At 49.0% G+C, this 20,405-nt stretch overlaps 2 protein-coding genes across 3 annotated transcripts in view; one reads left to right on the forward strand and one right to left on the reverse strand.

Annotated features, from left to right (window-relative positions):
- Positions 1-20,405, reverse strand: part of ST6GAL1 (ST6 beta-galactoside alpha-2,6-sialyltransferase 1) — a 90,227-nt gene that overhangs the window by 61,531 nt on the left and 8,291 nt on the right. The window lies entirely within an intron of this gene.
- On the forward strand, positions 13,550-20,297 carry ADIPOQ (adiponectin, C1Q and collagen domain containing). The gene is made up of 3 exons (XM_075031946.1): positions 13,550-13,773; positions 17,583-17,802; positions 18,229-20,297. The coding sequence occupies exons 2-3, from the start codon at positions 17,589-17,591 to the stop codon at positions 18,753-18,755; spliced, it is 741 nt and encodes a 246-aa protein (XP_074888047.1). The 5' UTR covers positions 13,550-13,773; positions 17,583-17,588; the 3' UTR covers positions 18,756-20,297.

Genomic DNA, 20,405 nt, shown 5'->3' on the forward strand with positions numbered 1-20,405 from the left:
CCTGCTTGTGAGGGCAGCAAAGGCAGCACATCCTTCCCGAGGGGCTTGCGTGGAGACAGCACCAAGGCAGGGAAAGAGATCGTGCTGATCCTATGCCAGCCATCACCACCCATGCTTGTGATCCCTTTAAGATCTGCACAGCAGTTCATCCTGAGTTGGGGGCTGCCATTCGAAGGAAGATGTCCTGCCAGAGAGACAGCTTGCAAGTCCAAAAGGAGGAGGGAGGAGAACAGTGACGTGGATCCAAGTGCTGCAGGAGATGTCAGACTGGGCAGCGCTCCCAGCACCAAGCAGATGCTCCTCACCAACTCTCCTGGAACATCTGCACAAGCACAAGACCCCCAGGGACAAGGTTTCCCCTCAAAAGGTAGTGCTGTGACTAACTTTCTAATTAAAAGAGAGGGGAAGAAGATCTGCCCTTGCAGCCTGCCTGGCTCGGAACGCAGGAAACGCAGCCCTCCCTTGTCCTGCATCCTCCATTACCTTTATCTGCTTAGAAATCCCCTGGGCCAGAGAAGAAAAAATAGATGCTTCCGAACACTTAACACGAGTAAAGCTTAGACCAAGTCTGGCTACTCCAGTCTGCAAGGGTATCCTTAAAAGTGTCCTTCCACCTGCAAAGTCTGCGGACCTGCCGCAGGAGCGGTCTGTCCTTCTGGGTGAGCAACACCCATTCCCTTGATGGCCGGCACACTGAGGTGGGCCAGCCCCAGCCCAGGCTCTGCCCCTCAACGCATTAGTTGATGCAGATGATGCTTTGTTCACGGTAACTGTCCTCTCCACCTGTCCTGGAGCTTTATCTTTCCCTCTGCTGCTGTACAGACACCAACTGCAAATCCACAGACACCACAGCTCTAAACAGGAGTTATGCCTGGTCCCCCTCAGCCCACATCTCCTGCATCTCTTCTTTTCCAAGACGCTACGTCAAAATAGGATGTGACCCGAGAGCTGCTTACATAACAGTGTGCAAAGGGGAAGCTGTGAATTCAGAAAAGATCTCAAGGAAACGAGGTTCACAAGGGAAGACAATTTCTGCATTACCTACAATAACACAGGAAGCAAAAGAGTCACTCTTAGATAAGAACAGCAGATAACTGTTCATTTTCTCAATAGCCGACTGAGCTGTAAAAAAAGATTTACCCTTTTACTGCTTCCTGTTTTCACGGTGGCAGGGTGCATGCCCACTGTTCTCCAGCAGAAGGTTCAGCCCCTGGTTTACCACAGGGGGTGGTGAAGCCAAATGTCACCAAGGGCAAGATGTCTGGTCAGCAGCCTTTGCCACACAGCAGCGGGATGAACACCAGAGTCCCCTCCGCATGTCCGTTTGGCAAGAGGGAGCTGGCCTTGACAGCACCTTCCTCGAAAGAAAAGTCAAGGTTTTCTCAACTCTTCTTTGAATGTGTTGGCAAAAGGCCACCTGCAATCATTTGCCTTATTCCCTCATGCATGCGTATTTACTCAGAGGAGCCCAGTGAAAGGGCCAGGGTTAGTAGAGATGTTCGATCTTATAGAAGGGGGCTGTTGCTTGCAGCCCCATCTGCGAGGGGTTTGGATTGCAAATGCTGGAAGGCTCTAGCTGAAAGGTGGTTCTGGTTATAGAGCAGCTGTTATTTTAGTGGCAGCAGCCTGAGAGAAACATACAAATCTTCCCTATATTATAGTAACGACTCATCCTAATCCCATTGCAAAGTCCTTCCTGGTGACCGTGACGCTGCGCAGTACCAAAGATGTGGGTCTAAACACAGAAGATGGAAACAGGCAGGAAAAGCAGAGGTGGCAGGTAGATAATGTGGAAGAGAGTAGCTATAAAATCTAATCTACCTCAGCCTCCCCAAAATACTTGTCACAGCTGGAAAAGATTCAAGCAAAAACTTCAGCTTTTCAAGGAGGCAGATGGAGCCTGAAAGGGAGGATGAATAAAAGCCACATTTTTTATTTAATACTTCTAAATCAGAGGCAGCAGGTCTGTTCAAAAGTCAAGTGGAGAACAGTAAGCAGGTTATCATACTGTGCTACATGGATTTTAAAGATATTGCATTCATAGTTTAAATTAAACTTTAAAAATGTTGCATTTAAGAGAAACAAAAGGGGCAGGAAACTTGTGAAGAAGCTTTTCTACACAGCGCAGAGACAGCCAAATTAAATGTGTTCTTTGGGAGGACAGGAGAATCCTTCACTCAGGTTATAATGGGCTCAGAAATTTAGAAGAGAAGAAGAAAGTGCCAGAATATTCCTCCTTAAATACAGAAAACCACAGCTGGAATGGGGAAGCATCCACAGCATGTAAATGAGAGGGGCTACAAGGCTGGGTAGGAAAGCAGGGTGATATCACAGCAGACCAGCATGGAAACCAAAGGAACGTGCCAAGAGAGGGCAGAAATAGGAGGTCTGAGGAAATGCTTCTTGCAAAACCCACACCAAGCAAAAAGGCAGGCAACGGTCAGAAGGAGCATGCAGATGGTGGGAATAAAGAGAGGCCAGGGCAGAGCCTACCTATGAACAGACCTGCCACATGTACAGGTGGCAAGGCTGATTTGCAGAAACATGAAACAAAATAAAGAATTTTGCTATGGAGAAATAAATCACACAGTGCACAGGGAAGAAAAGTCTGGTAGCACTCTATATGGGGAGGGATGAATGGATAGGAGGGTTTCACCAACAGCAAAGGAGATTTCCTTATGAGATTTACTCAAGGGACGGTTGCCTCCTCTGACTAGGTCTCTGCCCTGAGCAATGCACAGCATAAATATGGCAAGGGGAGGGGAGACAACGCCAAGGTACGCTGGATACCACTCAGCCATTCTTAGACTACACAGAGGGGTGATAGCTCCTGCTGACACCTGGAGTCGAAGGGAGCTCCCCAACAGGGATTCTGATGCTGAGGAGATGCTATCGCCCTGCTGACATCCCCTCACTCGGTGCAGGCTGACCAAGGCAGTTGGCGCAGGTGACATTTCTTGGGTCGCCTTAGTGACAGGAGGAGGTTGTGAGACCCAAACCAGCCTGTCCGATATGCAGACCCCCCACGAAACATCTCTCCGGTGCCTAGACATAGCCTGAGGGAATGGTTAAAGTAATCAGCTGAAAGGAAAGTGAGAGAGACAACAGAGTAGGTTCCTTTTCTATGGAAAATAAAAGCATGGCGTCCTTTGCCTATGTTCAGAGCTAAGCAAGTAAGCAAACCAGACACATTTCCCCATGCTTAGAACAAGAGGTATATTTGGTGGTAGGGCAGGTGCCAGGCCATTTTCCATGATGAAGGCTTCAGCTGACTTCCTCCAGGGATAAAAACAAGAAACCTCACCCCAGTTGAGCTCTCCACACTCTTAGGAAGACATAGCTTTAGGAAACAGCCATTTGGACTGCACCCTGGGCCTGAGCCAGTTCACACGTGGCTAAAATGGACACCAAAAGCCTTAATGTTCATATCAATAATATACTGAAGTGCTGATAAACAATAGAAGGACACAACCAAGACTTCATGAGGTTTATGCAAGACTGCTTCTAGTTTAAAACCCAACAGTAGCATCTTAAAAATCTTCTTAGAGAACAGAGTAACTGAGCAGTGACTGCAAGTAAATTCCCATCTATTCCAAGGAGTTAGCAATAGGCCTCCACCTTCAAAACCAGATTCACTGGGAACAGAAAGTTTTGCTATGAAATACAACATCACCAGCCTCTCTGCTGCAACTAACTCTCTGACTTCCTCCAGTAAAGAGGAGGGAAGGTTACAGGGGACACTCTTGGGAAAGCACGTTCCCAGTTCAGGAGCAAGAGAGGCTGCAGAGGAGCCAACGGGTCAGACAGCCCAAATGGAGAGGACACAGCTGAGCAATACTGAAACCAAAATTCACCAAAGGCTTCCGTACTCTGCAGCTGACTCACCAGCTGGCTCTGAAGGTCGCTGAACTGCCAGGTTTTACAGCCTGCCTCTGTAAGGGGAAAAAGCAGGAGGGTTGCTGTACTCAAGGCTGGGCCACCATGCAGCAGCCTCAGGATGTACTGATGTAGAGGAGCTGCAGCTGAGACAAGTTCCTACCCATGCTCCTTTACCACCTCTTGTCACCAGTGTTTCCTTACCCACCTGTTATTAAAATCTCATCATGCATAAGGTCTCTACCATAGCCCTGTCATTAGCAATAAGGGCTAATTTGTGCTGCTCTCCAACACTAGCAGTGGAAAATATGATTCAGATGTTGCCGGATTTATGTTCTGCTCAGGACCGACTGCAAATAACAAACTGAATATGCAGAAGGTGGGGGAAAAATCAAACACTGGCTGAACAGTATATAGGAAACAGCAAAATGAGTAATGAACAAATTCAGAGAAGCTGGGTAAAACAATCAGGACAGAGAAAGAAGGCTATTTCTTTAGGGTGATACAACATGATCAATGCTCCTTGTTGATAAGCATGTACAAAAACTCCCTGCAGATGACAGAGCTGCTATGGGAAGCAGGAGAGCCAGGGCCTATGGACCCATACAGCCAAGGAGACCCATGTGTCCTGTGTGAGGTGGTAGGGGTCTGCTGAGGGAAGAGAGAAGAAGAGAGCCACTATGGTTAATTTAATTGTATTTATTCCACTTCAAAAAGCAGGTAATCTCTGTCTTGGCGAAATGCTTGGCCCAAGTAATGGCCTTGGGGCTACTCTTTCTCTCCATTTCAGAGCGGCAGAAACATTGTGGAGTCATTACAATGCAGCCAGAGTGTGCTGTCCCAAAGGGAAAGGCTGTTATAATACTTTGCACTTATGAACTGGAAAACACTATCAAGGTAGAAAATGCTTTGCAGGGATGGTGACAGGGTCTGGTGGGGAAACGTCATCATATTTTTAATTGAATCAAGACACACACTGCATAAGCAGCAATCACCGAGGGACACATGCAGAGATGCTGCTTTCCTACATTTCAGAAACAAATATAAAAAAAATGACCAAGATATGAAGTCAATTGTTTTCAGAGGTATCAGAAAAGGCACCATGCACCGAGGGGAAGGTGTGAGATGAACGAAGCCCAGAAACAAAAGCAAAAGAGTGAAAGAGGAGAAAGCTGCTGAGCACAAAAGCAGCCTGATTATCTCCGGCAAACACATGCTGGCATTTTCAGGCTTATCACACACCCAAATGGCAAAGCTGTAAGCAATTATTTGTGGTTCAGCCAGATAAAAATATTTGCACAGGGCAAGCCAAGAGACAACAAGAAAACCAGCTGTGGGGCTTGGGGGCTGGATTCTGCCTGATTCTGCTGCGCACACCAGCAGAAACCCAATGGGGACGGTGATGACGCCGGTGTCACCTGCCTGTGCTGGTGCCTGCTTAGGCGACTGAAACCTTCGGTTTTGGAGGCGGGTGAATGCTGCACAGCCACGTGGTGCGGGTAATGTCTCAGCACCCATGTGCCACCAGCAGTCCCCTCCGAAGCCGCTGACGGGAAGTTTGCTCAAGGGTTTCCCTGCCAAGAAAGTCGGCGAGCTGGGAAAGAGCCTGAGGTCAGCAGGCACCTGTGCTCCGCCCTGCCTTGGGAAAATGAGGCAATGCCACGAGTACTCATTCCTGCCTCAAGTCAGCAGTCTTGGTCAGGCACAGGGATGGCTTTTGCCATGATAGGAATTAAATTACACTTTTTAGCTGGACCACTTGTAAGGTCGGTGTAGGCCCATTGCAGTCCTAGATGGCAGGTATCGGGGTGTTTCCCATGATGAATGCCTATATCATACCTCATTTTGATTCTGTGAATTTTCTCAATCTTTCCTCTTTGGCTGTGAGGAAAAGACCCTCTTTTCTCACTCCTCTTCTCCCATCAAAGACACTCTTTCTTGATGTCCCCATCTCAATCAGTAAGCCAGCAGCGTGCTTTGCAGGCAAAGCCTCAAGGATGCAAGCATATGAAAAGTGAAAAACTAAAGTATTGGGGGGAATTTTCTGTGAGGTGGGTACGTGTAACTGCCTGGAAGAAAAAAAGAAACAGCTTAGATCCCTTTTGTTTTCTCTCTTTGCTATTCAGAGAACCTCTGTGTCATCTGAGAGGAGACACAGCGGGGAGCTGCTGCTTGCTTTGTCAAAGCAATGAGAAGGAATAGTCTCTGTTAAAGACACCACCCTCGTAGGGATTATAAATACAAAAGGAGATGAATTTATCCAGCTGAACCCAATCCACAGAAAACACTGCAGCGAAGAGCAGGACGAAGGGGAGTGCTTGGCTGTGGGTGATGGGCCAGGCAGGGACATAAGAATCACGTTAAAAATGTGGTTTAATATAGAAGTGCTTTCACTCCCATCCACCTGTCTATCTCCATGGCTTTTGCTGGAGGAGACTCTAGAGATGCCAAGGCAGCAGGATCTCAACCCAGCATGCTGGGGCACCCCAAGGCTCGCGGTCAGGGTGCCCATCCTGCCAGGGGAGGCAGCTGTGGGGGCACAGCAGGAGCAGGAGGTGGTCTGTGATAGCAGGAGGGTTCAGAACATCTGGGTTGCCTGTGGGTTTGGTGTCCGGGGGGCCAATCCCACAGGATTTCCATGTGGGCAAGGGTACTCGGCTGTCTCAAGCCCAGATGAGCAGCACTAAGGGTCTCATGGGTGCGTAGAGTCCCTGGCATCCAGCCATGACTGAGCACCAGCTCAGGGGCACCGACACAAACCACTGGATGTTTTGCACATGCATTTGTAAAGGTTTTTTAAAACATCAGGTCTGCAGCAGAAGGATGCATTTCCTCTGCCCAGGCTGAGTTGCAAGCATGAGGGAGGAAGCCCTAACCAGGGATGCTGACCCCAGCCCACCACAGCAAACACAATGCTTTGAATACATCACATCCAGTCCTACAGAGTTCCTTGGCATGTCTGCAGTGACAGTGCATTGAGGCCTCCAGTCCGCCCTTGGCTGCCAGATCCGCTTCTCCGGCTCGCACGTAAACATCCCAGCAGACACAAGCAAGGTGCTGCAGCCCAAGTGCGAACGAAGGCTACTGGGTCAGCTGGCTGCCTCCCGGGCTGCCAGATGGAAAAGTGCTTTCCAAAGCGAGAAACATAGAGAACGTTGTGATAGCTGACAGCAAACCAGCATTGTTTTTCATATGGAAGAGAGGCAAAGTCCGCAGCGGAGGCAAAGTAATTTGATTCCAGAAAAAACCCCACAATTTATTGCTAAAACCAGTCACAGTGTGGTTTTGGCTGTTCAAGTCAGGAGAACAAGCACTTATCAAAATTAATAATTGAAGACATCATAAGCCCTACAGCAACCATAAATGCCTTCCGCTAAGCACAAAGAAATGCCCTGTAGAAAATGTCATGAATGTATCATTCTTCGCAACTTCCTGAAGAGCACTTTATGATGATTTATACCATGAAATGCCCAAAGTAAAAACATATAGTAATCATTTTTTATCAGATTTACAGTTTCTTGCTGAAATATGCATCACTCAGATTCCACAATGATATTTCATTTTATAGACAATGTAAGATTCATAATGCCTTAATTAATCATGTCCTTACTTCTAAGTGATTAGATTTTATAAATGATGGGAGAAACAAGCAAACTGTTATCTCTTAGCACTGCACTGGTGTTTTCAAGCAAAGATTATTGAAATTGAGCACAGACCCTCTGCAAGGCAGGCAGGGACTGGTCACCTGGCCTGAGAATACAGTGACTCAGTCTCATTGGCAGTTGAATGACAGTCCAGGAGGGTCTTGCACTGAGAAAACAGCTCCAAAATCCAGCAGGCCAGTGCCCAACCCGCCTGCCCCGCTGCCCTGCCATCACCTCCATCATGCTGCAAAAAGCAGGGAGTCAGCTAATGCACAGCAGAGGTTACCGGAGCTGGTGGCTCTGCATCAATACCGCAGTGAATGGAAAAACCATTATGGCCAAAAGTTATTCTTGTGTATTTGCATAATGCAAAGAAAAGCATGATGGGAGGGTGTTATCTCACTCATGGGCTCCTGACTTTCATCCCAGTGGCGGCGTGGACGCGGATGTCGATGGCACCGGGCTGTCACCAGGCAGTACTTTCAAACACAGCAGATGAGGGCTGTGGTTTAAGGAGCCACAAGGAGCCCTGCCTGCACCCTGCCTGCACCCCACCTGCCTGGAGCCCTGTTCGGAGGAGCCAGACGTGCCAGCACCCATGCGTTTGCCTGCAGTGAGAGCGACTGTCCTGTTTGCAATGGGAGATAAAAGGAGGGAAGGGAGTGAGAGAGGGAAAGAAAATCACCTTGCGAGGAGTCCTGAATCCCAACTGGCTGCTGTGGGGAGAGCTGGGGGTCACCCTGAAACCCCAGCAGCAGGAGCCCCAGCATCCTGTGGCCCCTCGCTGCCTGCAGTGTGCCCCAGCATGGAACCACTTGCCCCCACACAGCCTCTGCCAAACTGCTCAGAGTTACAGAGCTCCACATGTCCCCTCCCCTTTCCTATCAGACCCAGAGCAAACACACTCTTCTGGTTTGTACAGCTCCTCCGGACACCCCAGTGACACTTTTACCCCAAATCGAGAGCAGCGGGTACAGGGTCTGAAAGAAAAGACATTTCCAGTGATGGGGAGTGGTGACTGAGGGGGATGATGCCATTTCTGTCCCTCAGCAACCAAAAGTGATGAAAAATAGGGAACTGGGGGGGCAAACACCCCTTTAAAAAGGCTGGAAGAGTGACGTAGACTGGCTAGCCCATGGTAGTCAACCTGGGATTACCTCCACCACATTGAAGGTGTGTCGCAAAGCCCCAGACAAACCCCAAAGTTTTTCTTTTCTGTTCTGTTTTCGGCTGGCTGGGGTCGTGGCTCCCTTCCACCCTAAAGCCCACAAACCAGCAGAGGAACAGGCCTGCCTGGACCAAGAAGATGGGAATTGCAGGAGCATCTCTGCCGACAGTGCCACCAGGAGCAGGCGCCGCGCTGGCTGTTCAAGGTACCCGGAGGAAACCCCCATGCACCGTCCTGCTGCTCTCCACCAGAGCAATGGCTTTTTGAGGGGATGACTGCAAAGCAGCCCTCAGTCCCCGCGGACTCGGCAGTACTTGGCCAGGCTTGCAGTTAGCACCATCTATTGTCCAAACTTCACAGCCGAGGGGCCTGGCTGACTTGGATAATGAGGAAATTCACGTGTGCAAAGGAAACTGCTCTTCTCTGTGCCTGAATTATTTAGAAATGCTCTCCTAATAAATAATTTATCTACTTTGTAAAAATGCTTTTTCAATGAACACAAGTAGGCTTCAGGGGGCTGCGTGTTTATCAGCTGCAATCTCTCCTTCCTCGCCTGCATTGAGGTGTTCATTTTAATGGGCAAGTAGAAATCTCATTAAATACCTCATTAGTAGCTCAGCCTGTGGAGCAAAGCTGAAGGGGAGAGCCGGGCAGAGGTACGCTCTCAGGTGCCTCCTCAGAAAGATGCGATCACTGCTGGGAGCAAAACCTGGGGAGGATGTTGCAGGGGAGTGCTCTGCATACCACATCACTGAGGTTGTTACTCTGCTTCCTGCCTGGCCTCTTCCCAGCCCAGAATGAGCCCCAAAACAAGACCAGCCTGTGCTAAAAGAAGTCAGTACCTGGCTCAGTTGCAAGTTGGCGTGAGAGTGGAGGGGAGCTGGACAGAATTTTGCCTAACCCCCTACACAGGCCCTTGGCTGCATTTTCCTGGCACAGCTGGAGAGGCCAAAGCAGCACCCCGAACTTGCAGCACAGAAACAAGCGCCTTGGGAACAGCTATAACATTAATAAAAGGAGCTTTGAGCAGTATTTACAGGGTCCTGTTTCCTGAACAAACGCGTCTCAATGTCCCTTTCACCATGAGAAACCCTGCTGTGCCAAGATCCATCTCTGGGAGCCAAGTGGGGATCCCCTGAGGCCAGGGAAGTTTATTTGCGATCATGGAGAAGAGAAACATGCTGTTGCTCAAGCCTGGCAAGGAGCTGGTCTGCCCGAGGTGCCCATTGCAGGGAAGAAAAGAGCCCATTTGTCTGTGTGAAATGGGCTGAGAAATTGGTAACCCCGCTGCCAAGAAGCGTACCAGATTCTTCAAGCAAAGGCAAAGTGCGTTAGGCAGGTCCCATGGTCCTGCAGCTGGGGGAGGGCCAGGGCTCTCCCCACCTGGCCGAGCAGGGCACGTCCCCTCCTCGCTGCCAGCTTCTGGTGGCCCTGGGACTCCCATCCCCTCCACCACCTGACTGGCGCTACCGGCGCCTTGGGCGAGCAACCCACCATGCACAGCCCAGCTGGGCTTCCACATGGCCTCATAAAGCCCTCGTCCCCTCCTGCACACTGGCCCGACCTGCACTGCACCCGCACAGCCCTCCTTGGCCACTGCTGCCAGGTCTGCCTGTCCCTGGACCTAAGCCGCTTCCCTGCACTCGTGTAGGAAAATCCAGCGGGAACATCAGGGTCCACGAGTTTGTGACAGGCACGGCTACACCGTGTGCCGTGCTGATGGCCCTTGTGCCTCCCCACCGGCACCGTGGGGGACGCGAACGGCCACAGCAGCCCAATGCCACGCTGCACAAGGTGCACCCATCGGCACGGCAGAACCCGCGGGAGCCAGGCTGCCAGAGAAGGGGCTGAGCAGCCCTCAAGCGCATGCAGGACCAGGCTGCCACCCTCCAGCCTGCCCGCAAGGAGAGCGCTCCTCTTGCCCAGTACTTAATTAGCCGCTAGAGGGAAGTAAAATGCTGTACGGGGAAGGGTTTGGGCACACAACGAGGGGTGGGATCAGGGAGATGTGCAGTTTGCGGCCAGGGCGCTTGCTGACGGCGGCACCGGTGCTAAAGGCCATTTTGCTGCTTGTTCTTTGGAGTTGGCCGCTCAGCACTCGCCGCCGTCTTGCACCCGATGCAGATGCCCGTGGAGCAATGGCGGGGACAGGCACGGGGTCTGTCTGGCCAGACGAGCGCGGTTGGCCGGATTGCAGCGGAGGGGTGAGCTGGCTCGGCTGGGGCTGCCAGCGGTGCCCGGGGACAGAGCCAGCAGCACCCCTGGCACGGAGGCTGTGGTCCCTCCGCTGTACACAACCTTGGGCAGCACCAAAATAGCACGTAACAGCCTGTCAGCCAGCCCACTAAATGGCATCAACAGCTTTTGCTGTTTTTAGCAAAGTGGGGAATGTGTGTTGTTTCTGGGACGTGCGGTATCCAGGGCCAGCGGAAAGACAAGGGAAGGGCCAGGCGTCCCGGGGGGACGGCGAGCCAGGGCAGGGCAGGGGACAGCTCCCAGCAGAGGGCCCTGGGGCTGGGGGGGGCACGGCAGCCTCAGGAAGGGACGACCAGGGGGACAAGGGTTCCCACGGCCTGGGCTCCACAGCGGTACTGGCTCAACCCCGCTGGGGGAGGACAGTGGTGGGCAGCTGGGGGCTCCTTTCCCAGCCCCTGTGGCACAGATCCTGCCTGCCCACGGGGCCAGGCTGGCCTGGGTGGCCACCGAGCTCTTCCTGAGGCAGCCATCCCAACCTCCCCACGGCCAAAGCGACTTTTCACCCCTCAAATCACACCAGCGGGGATCGTGACTGCGCTGATGGAGCACAGCTGATAACGAGCCTCCTGCGCTATTTTATTCCTGTTTATAGATGGCTAAATATAACTTTCTGCTTATTTTTGATTCTTAGTGGAAGCTGCAATCCAAAATCCATAAAGTCGGTTTTGTATTTTTTGTATTTGCAGGCTTGCATCAGATCCAAGAGAGAAAACAAGGTCAGGCTCAGCACAAGGTTTGTGGCCGAGTTAGGTACGGGCAGCGTGTCCCGCACCAGAGTTCTGGTAACCACGGTGCAAAGTGGACAAGGTATCACAGGACTCGTGGACAGTGGCTTTCTCTGTGCCAAAAAGACCCCCCCCAGCCCCAACCAGAGCTGCTGCCTCTGAGCACAACAGCTGTGAGCACTGCTGGTCCAGTCTGCATTGGTGGTCCAGTCTGCATTTGGTAGCAGGTTTTGCTTGTCACCAGGCGGAGCAAAGGGCCTTTTAAATGTTTTCCTGTCACACAGCCAGAAGTAGCTCACTGGCTTGTACAATATCTCCCTCTGCAGCAGGAACAGGAGCCAGCACTGACCCATAAACCAAGTGTGTAAGATGACATAACCACAAGCGAGTGCATCAGGGATTGTATCAGCTGGTTGTACTCCCAGAGATAAACTTCCACCTCTCTTCTGGGAGGCAGGGATAATGTTTGGGAGGCTGTTTGGTGAACCACTGAAAGATTTATCACCGTGGTATTTTCCTAACGACTGAATTGAAAGGCCATGAGGTAACTGCAGCACTATCTGTTAAACACATTCGGTCCAATTTTCAAATCCTAGCAGCCTAATAAATACCCCAATCAAGCATTTCAGGGCTCAAGCCGAGAGTTGGCAGGGAAACCAGCCTTGTCTTGCTCACAGCCCAGGCAGAGGCAGCTGAAAACCTCTCATCTCCACTGCAGAAAAAGTTCCTATTTCAGTTCCAATATCCTGTTCCTCTATTCATTGCTCAGGAGACAAGACTTTGACAGAAACATTGGCATCACACACACACAATGACACACGTTGTTCTAGCAAATCACATATATGAGAAAACAACAGATCCAACTAGACCTCTGTCATATTTTACTGGGGTTGCACGAGGGATTGTTTTAAGTCTCAACATCACATGGAAGAACCATCATTAAAAAAAAAAACAAATCAAATTCAAGTACTGGAAAAAGGGCTTGACCAAAATAAGGCAGACAACGAGCAGCTGTTCTGTGGCTCCTCCCTTCTGCACCCTTCTCCTCAGGACTTCAAAATTCACCCTTGCTGACTCCCAGCTCTACACATAAGACATTATTTATGTGTTCATCCTTTTAGTCCTTCCAGATAGCCAGGTCTTTACAACTGAGTAGTTCAGGATACTGTCCTGCTGACATTCCCTTGGATGAGTTTCCCCTCTGCCAAGGGCACCAGCTCCCCGACACCAGCTCCCCACACCCAGTTGCAACAACACACATCACACTATTTTTTCCTGGTTCGATTTTGTGAGGCCAGGTTTGCCAAGGTCCCACTTAGCTAACCTTGAACTGCCCCAGAGCAGGAGGAGAGGAAAGCCTCTGCTCTCTGAGGTTCAACCTCCATTTTGGAAGGAGAGAGACACAGGGAAAAAAAAGACTTTGTTTTGACCTAAAGTGAAAATGTGCAATAGGTTGAAAACCATCCGTAGGGCTGAAATTACTCTGATGGTTTATGATAGCGCTGTCATGTTCTTGGCTGGCTTAAGACAAAACTCTTCCCCCAGCACTGCCCTTCCCCTCGGGCAGCTTTGCCCTTCTTTGGTGCAGCAGCAGCCTCCAGGCAGGAACGGCTCTCGCTGTTAAAAGAAGACCAAACTTCTCACACAGTAATTCATTTACTAACACGGTGAAAAAAACCCATTTGAGTGTGTTACTGCAAGGCTGTAGACACACTTTCTCCATCAGCTGCCAACAACATTTCCCAATTTACACAGAGTAGCAGCTTGTGCTGTACAAGCCCTGCCCTGGATGAGCAGGCTTTCATATGGACTTCTCCAGCAAACCATTGCTCCTTCAGTTCCTGTCAAATTCCCAAACCCATCTTTTCCCTGTTAAGGCTAAAGCTATCCCAGTGTGACTGGATTATATAAGCGGTCCAAAACTTCAGTGATGGCCAGAGAAAATTAATGGGAAAACCCAACTTTTAGGTCAGCATGCGCAATAGCAAATGGAAAATGTAGTGTCTGAGCTGACAGCTCCCCATGCCCTTAGGGATAGACATGTGGTAGCCGGACTTCATTTCTGAAGAGACTGCAGCAAGCCAACTAGGACTCAAAGCAGCTGGTAAGCATGATTTTTTTTTTCCCCTCTTACTAAGTTCAGGATTTTCTCTTCTTTTGGGCTGAATCAGGCAGACAGACTTTTCTGTTTGCAAGGATTTTCCTTTCTTAGAGTTATTCTCAGAATAGCCAGCGAGTGTTTTAAACCAAGAATAACCGATGTCCCTTAGATTCATACGCCCGTTTTTGGAAACACTATTTAGAGATCAAAACTCCTAAATCAAAAGTAGTCAGGAACAACAGTAAAAAACTACATGGCTGTAACAGTGGCTACTGTACTGGCACCTTTTGATTCACCTCTTTCCTCAAAGACTCCTGGGAAGATTGGGTTTGCCCCAAATCTCCCTGAGTCATATCAGCTCCTTGCCAGAAACCTGCGCCACCCAGATTTAAGGTGCGAGTGCCCTGGAACAAGTCACTGCTGGAATGTCAGCAAAAAATATGCTACAAGTAATTACAGAAAGAAAAAAAGATCAACATAAGCCAAATCCCTGGTTAATAACCTTTGAAGAAAATACTAGAGTTGGAAAACAGATGGATTTTTTGTTCTGTTCTGTGCAAAAAGGTGTGGGTTTTTAAAAAAAAATTTAAATATATATATACACTATATATATTAAAAATACCCTATATATATATAAAATAATATATATATTAAAAATACCCCATATATATATACACTAATATTTATATAGTGTTATGTGTAATTTAAAATTTGGAATTGTGGTTTGAATCACTGTGTGGCACTTATGAATGGCATTGTTCTTATGGATGATGTGCTGATTTCTGCTGATAAATGAATAAGCTTCATATAATGCACATGAGCTTTTAATAGAGTAGCTGCTAAGGAAATAACTCAAAGCCACCAAGAGTAGTACTTAGTTCATCTATTACTTGTCCAAAAGGTACAACTGACATTCAAAGTAGCAGATTATTTCATGTTACACTGCTGAGCATCAGATGGAAAGACAAAAAGAAATGGGAAAGATATAGAAAAGGGATATCATACCTAAACCAGAGTTTAAACTCAGAGCTAGCAGACATAGCTTAAAACTTCCCCTTTGTAAGACATACTTGTGCCAGAGAAATTACTTTGTTTCTCAAACAAGCACACCACCTGTGCTTGAGTCAAACTGTAGCAATAGAAATCGTTTTCTATTGGCATATCACAACACTTCTCTTATGAGAAAGGAGAAAACTAGATTGTGTTACGTACCTGCAGCGAAGGGCCGCCCAGGGATGCTGTGGGACAGACATTGCTTCAAGCCCGTCAGAGCAAGCTGGACAGTCATCTGCCAGGAAAGTTCCCTGCTTTGGGCTGCCTCAAATTTGCACCGCTTTTGACCATAAAGGAGGGTTTTATTTTGCACCAGCAGAAGACCTGGCTCTGGGGTACACATCACTAAAATTTTAATGATATTTGAGTTCTAGGCACCATATGAGAAAGTGGAACTAACTGCAACAAGGTCACCAAAACACAGCTCAAGAAACGCAATTTGAGGCAGATTTTTATTGAACGCTAGCATGTTTTCATGCAGTTAGATGTCCCCAGAGAGCCTGTGCTGATTTTAAAGGGATGCATGAATGTAGCCAAGCCAAAGGGGACCCAGGCAGGGGGACAGGGGTCCCTCCACTTAGTGTCGTCCCCTGGGGCATGGCAAAGTGGCCGTGTCACAGCATGACACAAATATGCACACACTCACTTGCCAGACCAAGCCACTATTAGGATTTATAGACATTCATTTCACTTGACCACCCTAGTTCATGGACAATCACTACATCCCTTGTTGCAAAGGGGCATTTCGCTTCCCAAAGCACAGAGATGCAGAAACGCTGCCTGAGGTTCAGGCTGTGGTTGCTGGACCCCATGACACCCTCAGCCCCAAAACTGCCTCAGAGCCCGCGCCCAAGCCCCATCACAGCGTGTCGCACGGCTGCTGGATTGCTGGAGCCTGGCAGGGCGGGCATGGTTTTAGGAGTTGCCTGATTTTATGAGTTAGGTACTGCCCACCGAAGTCATTAAGCAGAGCTTTGAAGTTTTCTTCAAAGACCCTCGAATATCCTACAAAAACTGAAATCATGGTAACCTCTGTTATTGTCGTGGTTTAACCCCAGCTAGGAACTAAGCACCACACAGCTGCTCGCTCGCTCGCTCCCCCCGCAGTGGGATGGGGGAAGAGAATGGGAAGGGTAAAAGTGAGGAAACTCGTGGGTTGAGATAAGAACAGTTTAATAATTGAAATAAAATAAAATAGTGATAATAATAATTGTAATGAAAAGGAAAATAACAAAGAGAGAAAAATAAAAAATCCAAGAAAGACAAGTGATGCAAATGAAAACAATTGCCCACCACCAACCGACTGATGCCCAGCTGGTCCCTGAGCAGCGGCCCCCCAGCCAACCTTTCCCCTAGTTTTATTGTTGAGCATGATGTCATGTGGTCTGGAATATCCCTTGGGTCAGTTGGGATCGGCTGTCCCGGCTGTGTCCCCTCCCAACTGTTTGTACCCCCCCAGCCTGCTCACTGGTGAGGTGGGATGAGAAGCAGAAAAGGCCTTGGCTCTGTGTAAGCACTGCTCAGCAGTACCGAAAACATCCCTGAATTATCAACAGTTTCCAGCCCAAATCCAAAACATAGCCTCATACTAGCTACTGTGAAGAAAATTAACTCTATCCCAGCCAAAACCAGCACATTTATTTAGCTTCCCTTGAAGCAATTACATGAGAGCTAATAAGACATTATTTAAAATTACATTTAAATAGCTTGCCTAGGAAAATCAGCCCTGAAAAGGAATTGCTCTGAAATATTATTTTTCTTGGAAATTACAGAGCTAAGGGACTCTAATGGCCATGCTGCTATTCATGTTTTATTACCTGTTATGCCACTTACAATCCTCATAACAGGATACCTTTATTGTTCCAGGGTATAATCTCTGCCCGGTGAGCAAAATCACACAACAATAGTAGTTTTAAAATTTCTGTTTCCTAAAAGCCTGACCCAAAGCCCACCAAGGTCCCACTGATTTCTGGGAGCATCAGAACAAACCCTCAGGCTGGCCATAGGGTGTCACCACTGACCTGGTTCTGGGGAGTAGCACTAATTGCTCTGACTAGCAAAGCAACTAGGTTAAAGAAAAATATGACCCTACAATGCCTAAACACTGTGCAACTTGTCTTCCCATAATCAAAAAACAGAATTTGGGTAGAAAAAACCTGGTATCATAATTTCATGTGGTCACTTGGAAGAGATGGAAAGGCTGGCTGTAGTTTTTATTCACATTAGATACACTCAGGTTAGCACGCTGTACACGCAGTGATAAGCCACCTGCTCAGCTTAAAGGCTTTTGAGGTTTTGAGACAGGCTCTGTCAGACCCATACTTTCAATCAGCTGCTCACTCAGCCAGGCAGAAGTCAGAGTGTATCATGGCTAATTGAGTAGATCTTTGTGAAGAAATCGGCCACAGACACCCTGGCATCTGCTGTGCTTGGTCCCGAGCTATGTCTGTGCCCGTGCAAAGAGCCTGCAAGTGCCAGGGCAGTAACTCTGGCATTTGCTCCTCTCCGCACTGGATATGAGGTCCACGCTGGTCCCGGGGGCCCCATCCCAGCTTGGCTCATGGAGCTCACGCCAGCACCACACTGGATGCAGAGGGGCCCTTGGGGCAAGCAGAATTGCTTTCCTTCAGATATGTTGATTCAAATTTTAGTTTTCTGTGATCTCCATTACTCAGGGGTGGGGGTTTTGTTCAATTTCCCACCACCGCTCTCCCCCCCCCCTTAACCTTTAAAGTTAACAAAGTGATTGTCCACACCAGGAACCGATGATGAGGGGCCCAACAGGCTTTCTCCTTTGCTCGTTGCTGCTGGTGGCTCCCCATTGCACAGAGGTGGCTGCCCAGGACCTCCAGCCCGACCCCAAAACACCATGTGCCAACTGGATGGGAGGAGCGCCTGGCTATCCTGGCCACAACGGGCTCCCTGGCCGGGACGGAAAAGACGGAAAAGATGGACTAAAGGGAGAGAAAGGAGAGGAAGGTTGGTGAGGAACAGGGGGTATGTCAGTGCTGCAGCCTGTGGGCAGCCCCAGCCCCCAGGCCCAGCCCTGGTAGGTCTCATGTATGGTGGGTCCATGCCTGACCTTTTTCCAGATGACTTTTGAATATCTCCAGGGATAGAGATTCCACAACCCAAGTCAAAGAGTTTGGTCTGATAGTTGTTTTTCCAATTAATGATGTTTTTTCTGACATGCTGCTCTTGGCAGCTCTGCATACAGCCAGGAGGGTGAGCGGGCTTTCTACTTGCTGACTCAGCTTATGGGGGGTGTTGAGGCCATCTAGCCTTTCCTCAGCTCCATGCTGCCGAGCAGATCCTCATACCACAGCCCCCTCTGTGTTTTGGGCTGGTGGGTAGTGGCTGCTGGCACAGTGCAAAACCAACACCCATCCTTACTCTGTCCCCCAGGTGTGCAAGGTCCCAAAGGCGACCGAGGTGAAACAGGAGTCCCAGGGCAGGAAGGGCCAAGAGGATTTCCTGGATACCTAGGCCAGAAGGGGGAGAAGGGTGAAGGTGCCTTCGTCTACCGCTCTGCCTTCAGCGTGGGGCTGACAGAACGAGCCCCCCACCCCAATGTCCCCATCCGCTTCAGTAAGATCTTCTACAACGAGCAGAGACACTATGACGCCAGCACTGGCAAGTTCCTCTGCAGCATCCCCGGCATGTACTACTTTGCCTACCACCTGACGGTCTACCTGACGGATGTCAAGGTCAGCCTCTACAAGAAGGACAAGGCAGTGATCTTCACCTACGACCAGTTCCAGAAGAACAACGTTGACCAAGCAAGCGGCTCCGTCTTACTGCACCTCAGCACTGGGGATGAGGTCTGGCTTCAGGTGTATGGGGAGGGGGACAACAACGGCGTCTACGCTGACAACATCAATGATTCCACTTTCATGGGCTTCCTCCTGTACCCAGACCTGGATTTCCATTAAAGCAGGGGGTGCTGCATGGGAAAGGATGAGGTGGCTTAACCCCAGACAGCATCGTGGGGCACTGGCGCTATAGCTATACCGTATTTACCAGAAAATTGCCTTTTGTGGAGGCAACAATTGCCAAGGGTGGACCCTGTCTCCTGTGAAATCAGTGACGTTATACAGGAGCAACTTCCATGGGACCAAGAGTTCACTCCTACCTCTGCTCTTGCTCTCCTCATGGAAACCTGGGCCCAAAGCCAAACACCACTCCTGCCACATCATGAAAGAGTAACTCTCAAGATGGCCTAACCCGCTTTTAAATTTAAAAGAGGTAAGAGAAAAATTGGTTACATTTAAATATCACATTCTAAATTTCCCTTTTTTAACCACCTAAATTAATTTAAATCAATGGCACACATTTTAGCCAGCATTTTAAAATTTGAGTAGAAGAGGGAGAAGACTATTCACAAAAGCCATCTCTGCTCTTGTTTTCAGCTGGAACAGATGGCTCCATTTTTTCCATCATAACTCCCTGTCTTATTAGGGCCTTTGACTTCCACCCATGCTTTGTTGTCTCCCTTCTTTAGCCCAGATCTTTGAATATATTCAGATTATTAACCTTCACTTATTTTAATCCTTTGATTTTCCTTTTATGTTTATCCCCTATCATTATCTCTAATGTAGACAGCATGCCTGTTTAGGGCAGGGATCTTCTCTTTTGGTTTATCTGAAAAGCCATATGAACACCGGTGAGGCCACACAACAAAAGCAGCCCATTGACCTTGTGGCTTTGGGGGTCCCAAGGTGATCACAGATGTGTTGGCCTCACAGTTGTGATGCTCAGCAATGACAGCAGCTCCCCTGCAAACACTGTGCCTGACTGGGGAGTAGAAGGTCCCTCAAGGCTCCTGGGCAGCGGGGACCTTAGGGTGGAGGTGTCCCTTCCCAATTCACTCGCCTGGCAATGGCAGTGATGGCATGAGTACTTGTTCAGTCGAAAGGCCGCCAGCATGCGGCACACGAGCAGCATCTTCCATCTGCAAGCTGGCAGGATCCTGTTCCATCTCCCCTCTGAATAGCTTCCAAGTGCAGTCAGAAGTTGAGATCTAGCAACCGTGTTTCTACTTTTCCACACCATAAGTGTGCCATAAGCAAAGGTTTGCACACCAGCTGGGCAGAGCTTCAGGTGGTGGTGCAACCTCCCATGTTGAGTGGGCTCCTGGGATGAACATCTCCAGGACCTGCCCCAGCTCTCAGCAAGGTTACCTTAATGGGGGAAGAGTATTAAGGCTGGGATTAGTAGCAATCCCATCAAACTGCTCTCCAAGGAGCTTGCTTGACTTTCAGCTAAAAGAGGATTTGATGGTTTCTCAGATACGTTCAAAGAAGACTCCCATTAAGCTTCAGAACAAGCTAACACAGATCAGAGCTAATGCGTTATTACAAGCACAAAACAGCATTAAGAGCTTCAACTGAAATTACTTCCAACAGCAGCATTTTCTACACTCCAGTGAATTACCACATTACAAATAATAACAACAATAAAAAACTCTTAATGAGAATGCTCCTACATTTTGTATGCGTCGTTGGGAAGGATTTGAAGGAAGGGACGTTCTCCTAGCCTCACCAGGCAGTCCAGGAAAATATAGATACATTTTTTCCAGCAAG

The sequence above is a fragment of the Buteo buteo genome, chromosome 7, assembly GCF_964188355.1.
Source record: "Buteo buteo chromosome 7, bButBut1.hap1.1, whole genome shotgun sequence".
In the NCBI taxonomy this organism is placed as follows: Eukaryota; Metazoa; Chordata; class Aves; order Accipitriformes; family Accipitridae; genus Buteo; species Buteo buteo.

What these genes read in the sequence shown, in the direction of transcription:
- ADIPOQ (XM_075031946.1), top strand. Translation starts at nt 17,589, where the DNA reads ATGATGAGGGGCCCAACAGGCTTTCTCCTTTGCTCGTTGCTGCTGGTG. An exon ending in GGGAGAGAAAGGAGAGGAAG is followed by an intron (nt 17,803 to 18,228) that starts GTTGGTGAGGAA and finishes TCTGTCCCCCAG; the next exon opens with GTGTGCAAGGTCCCAAAGGC.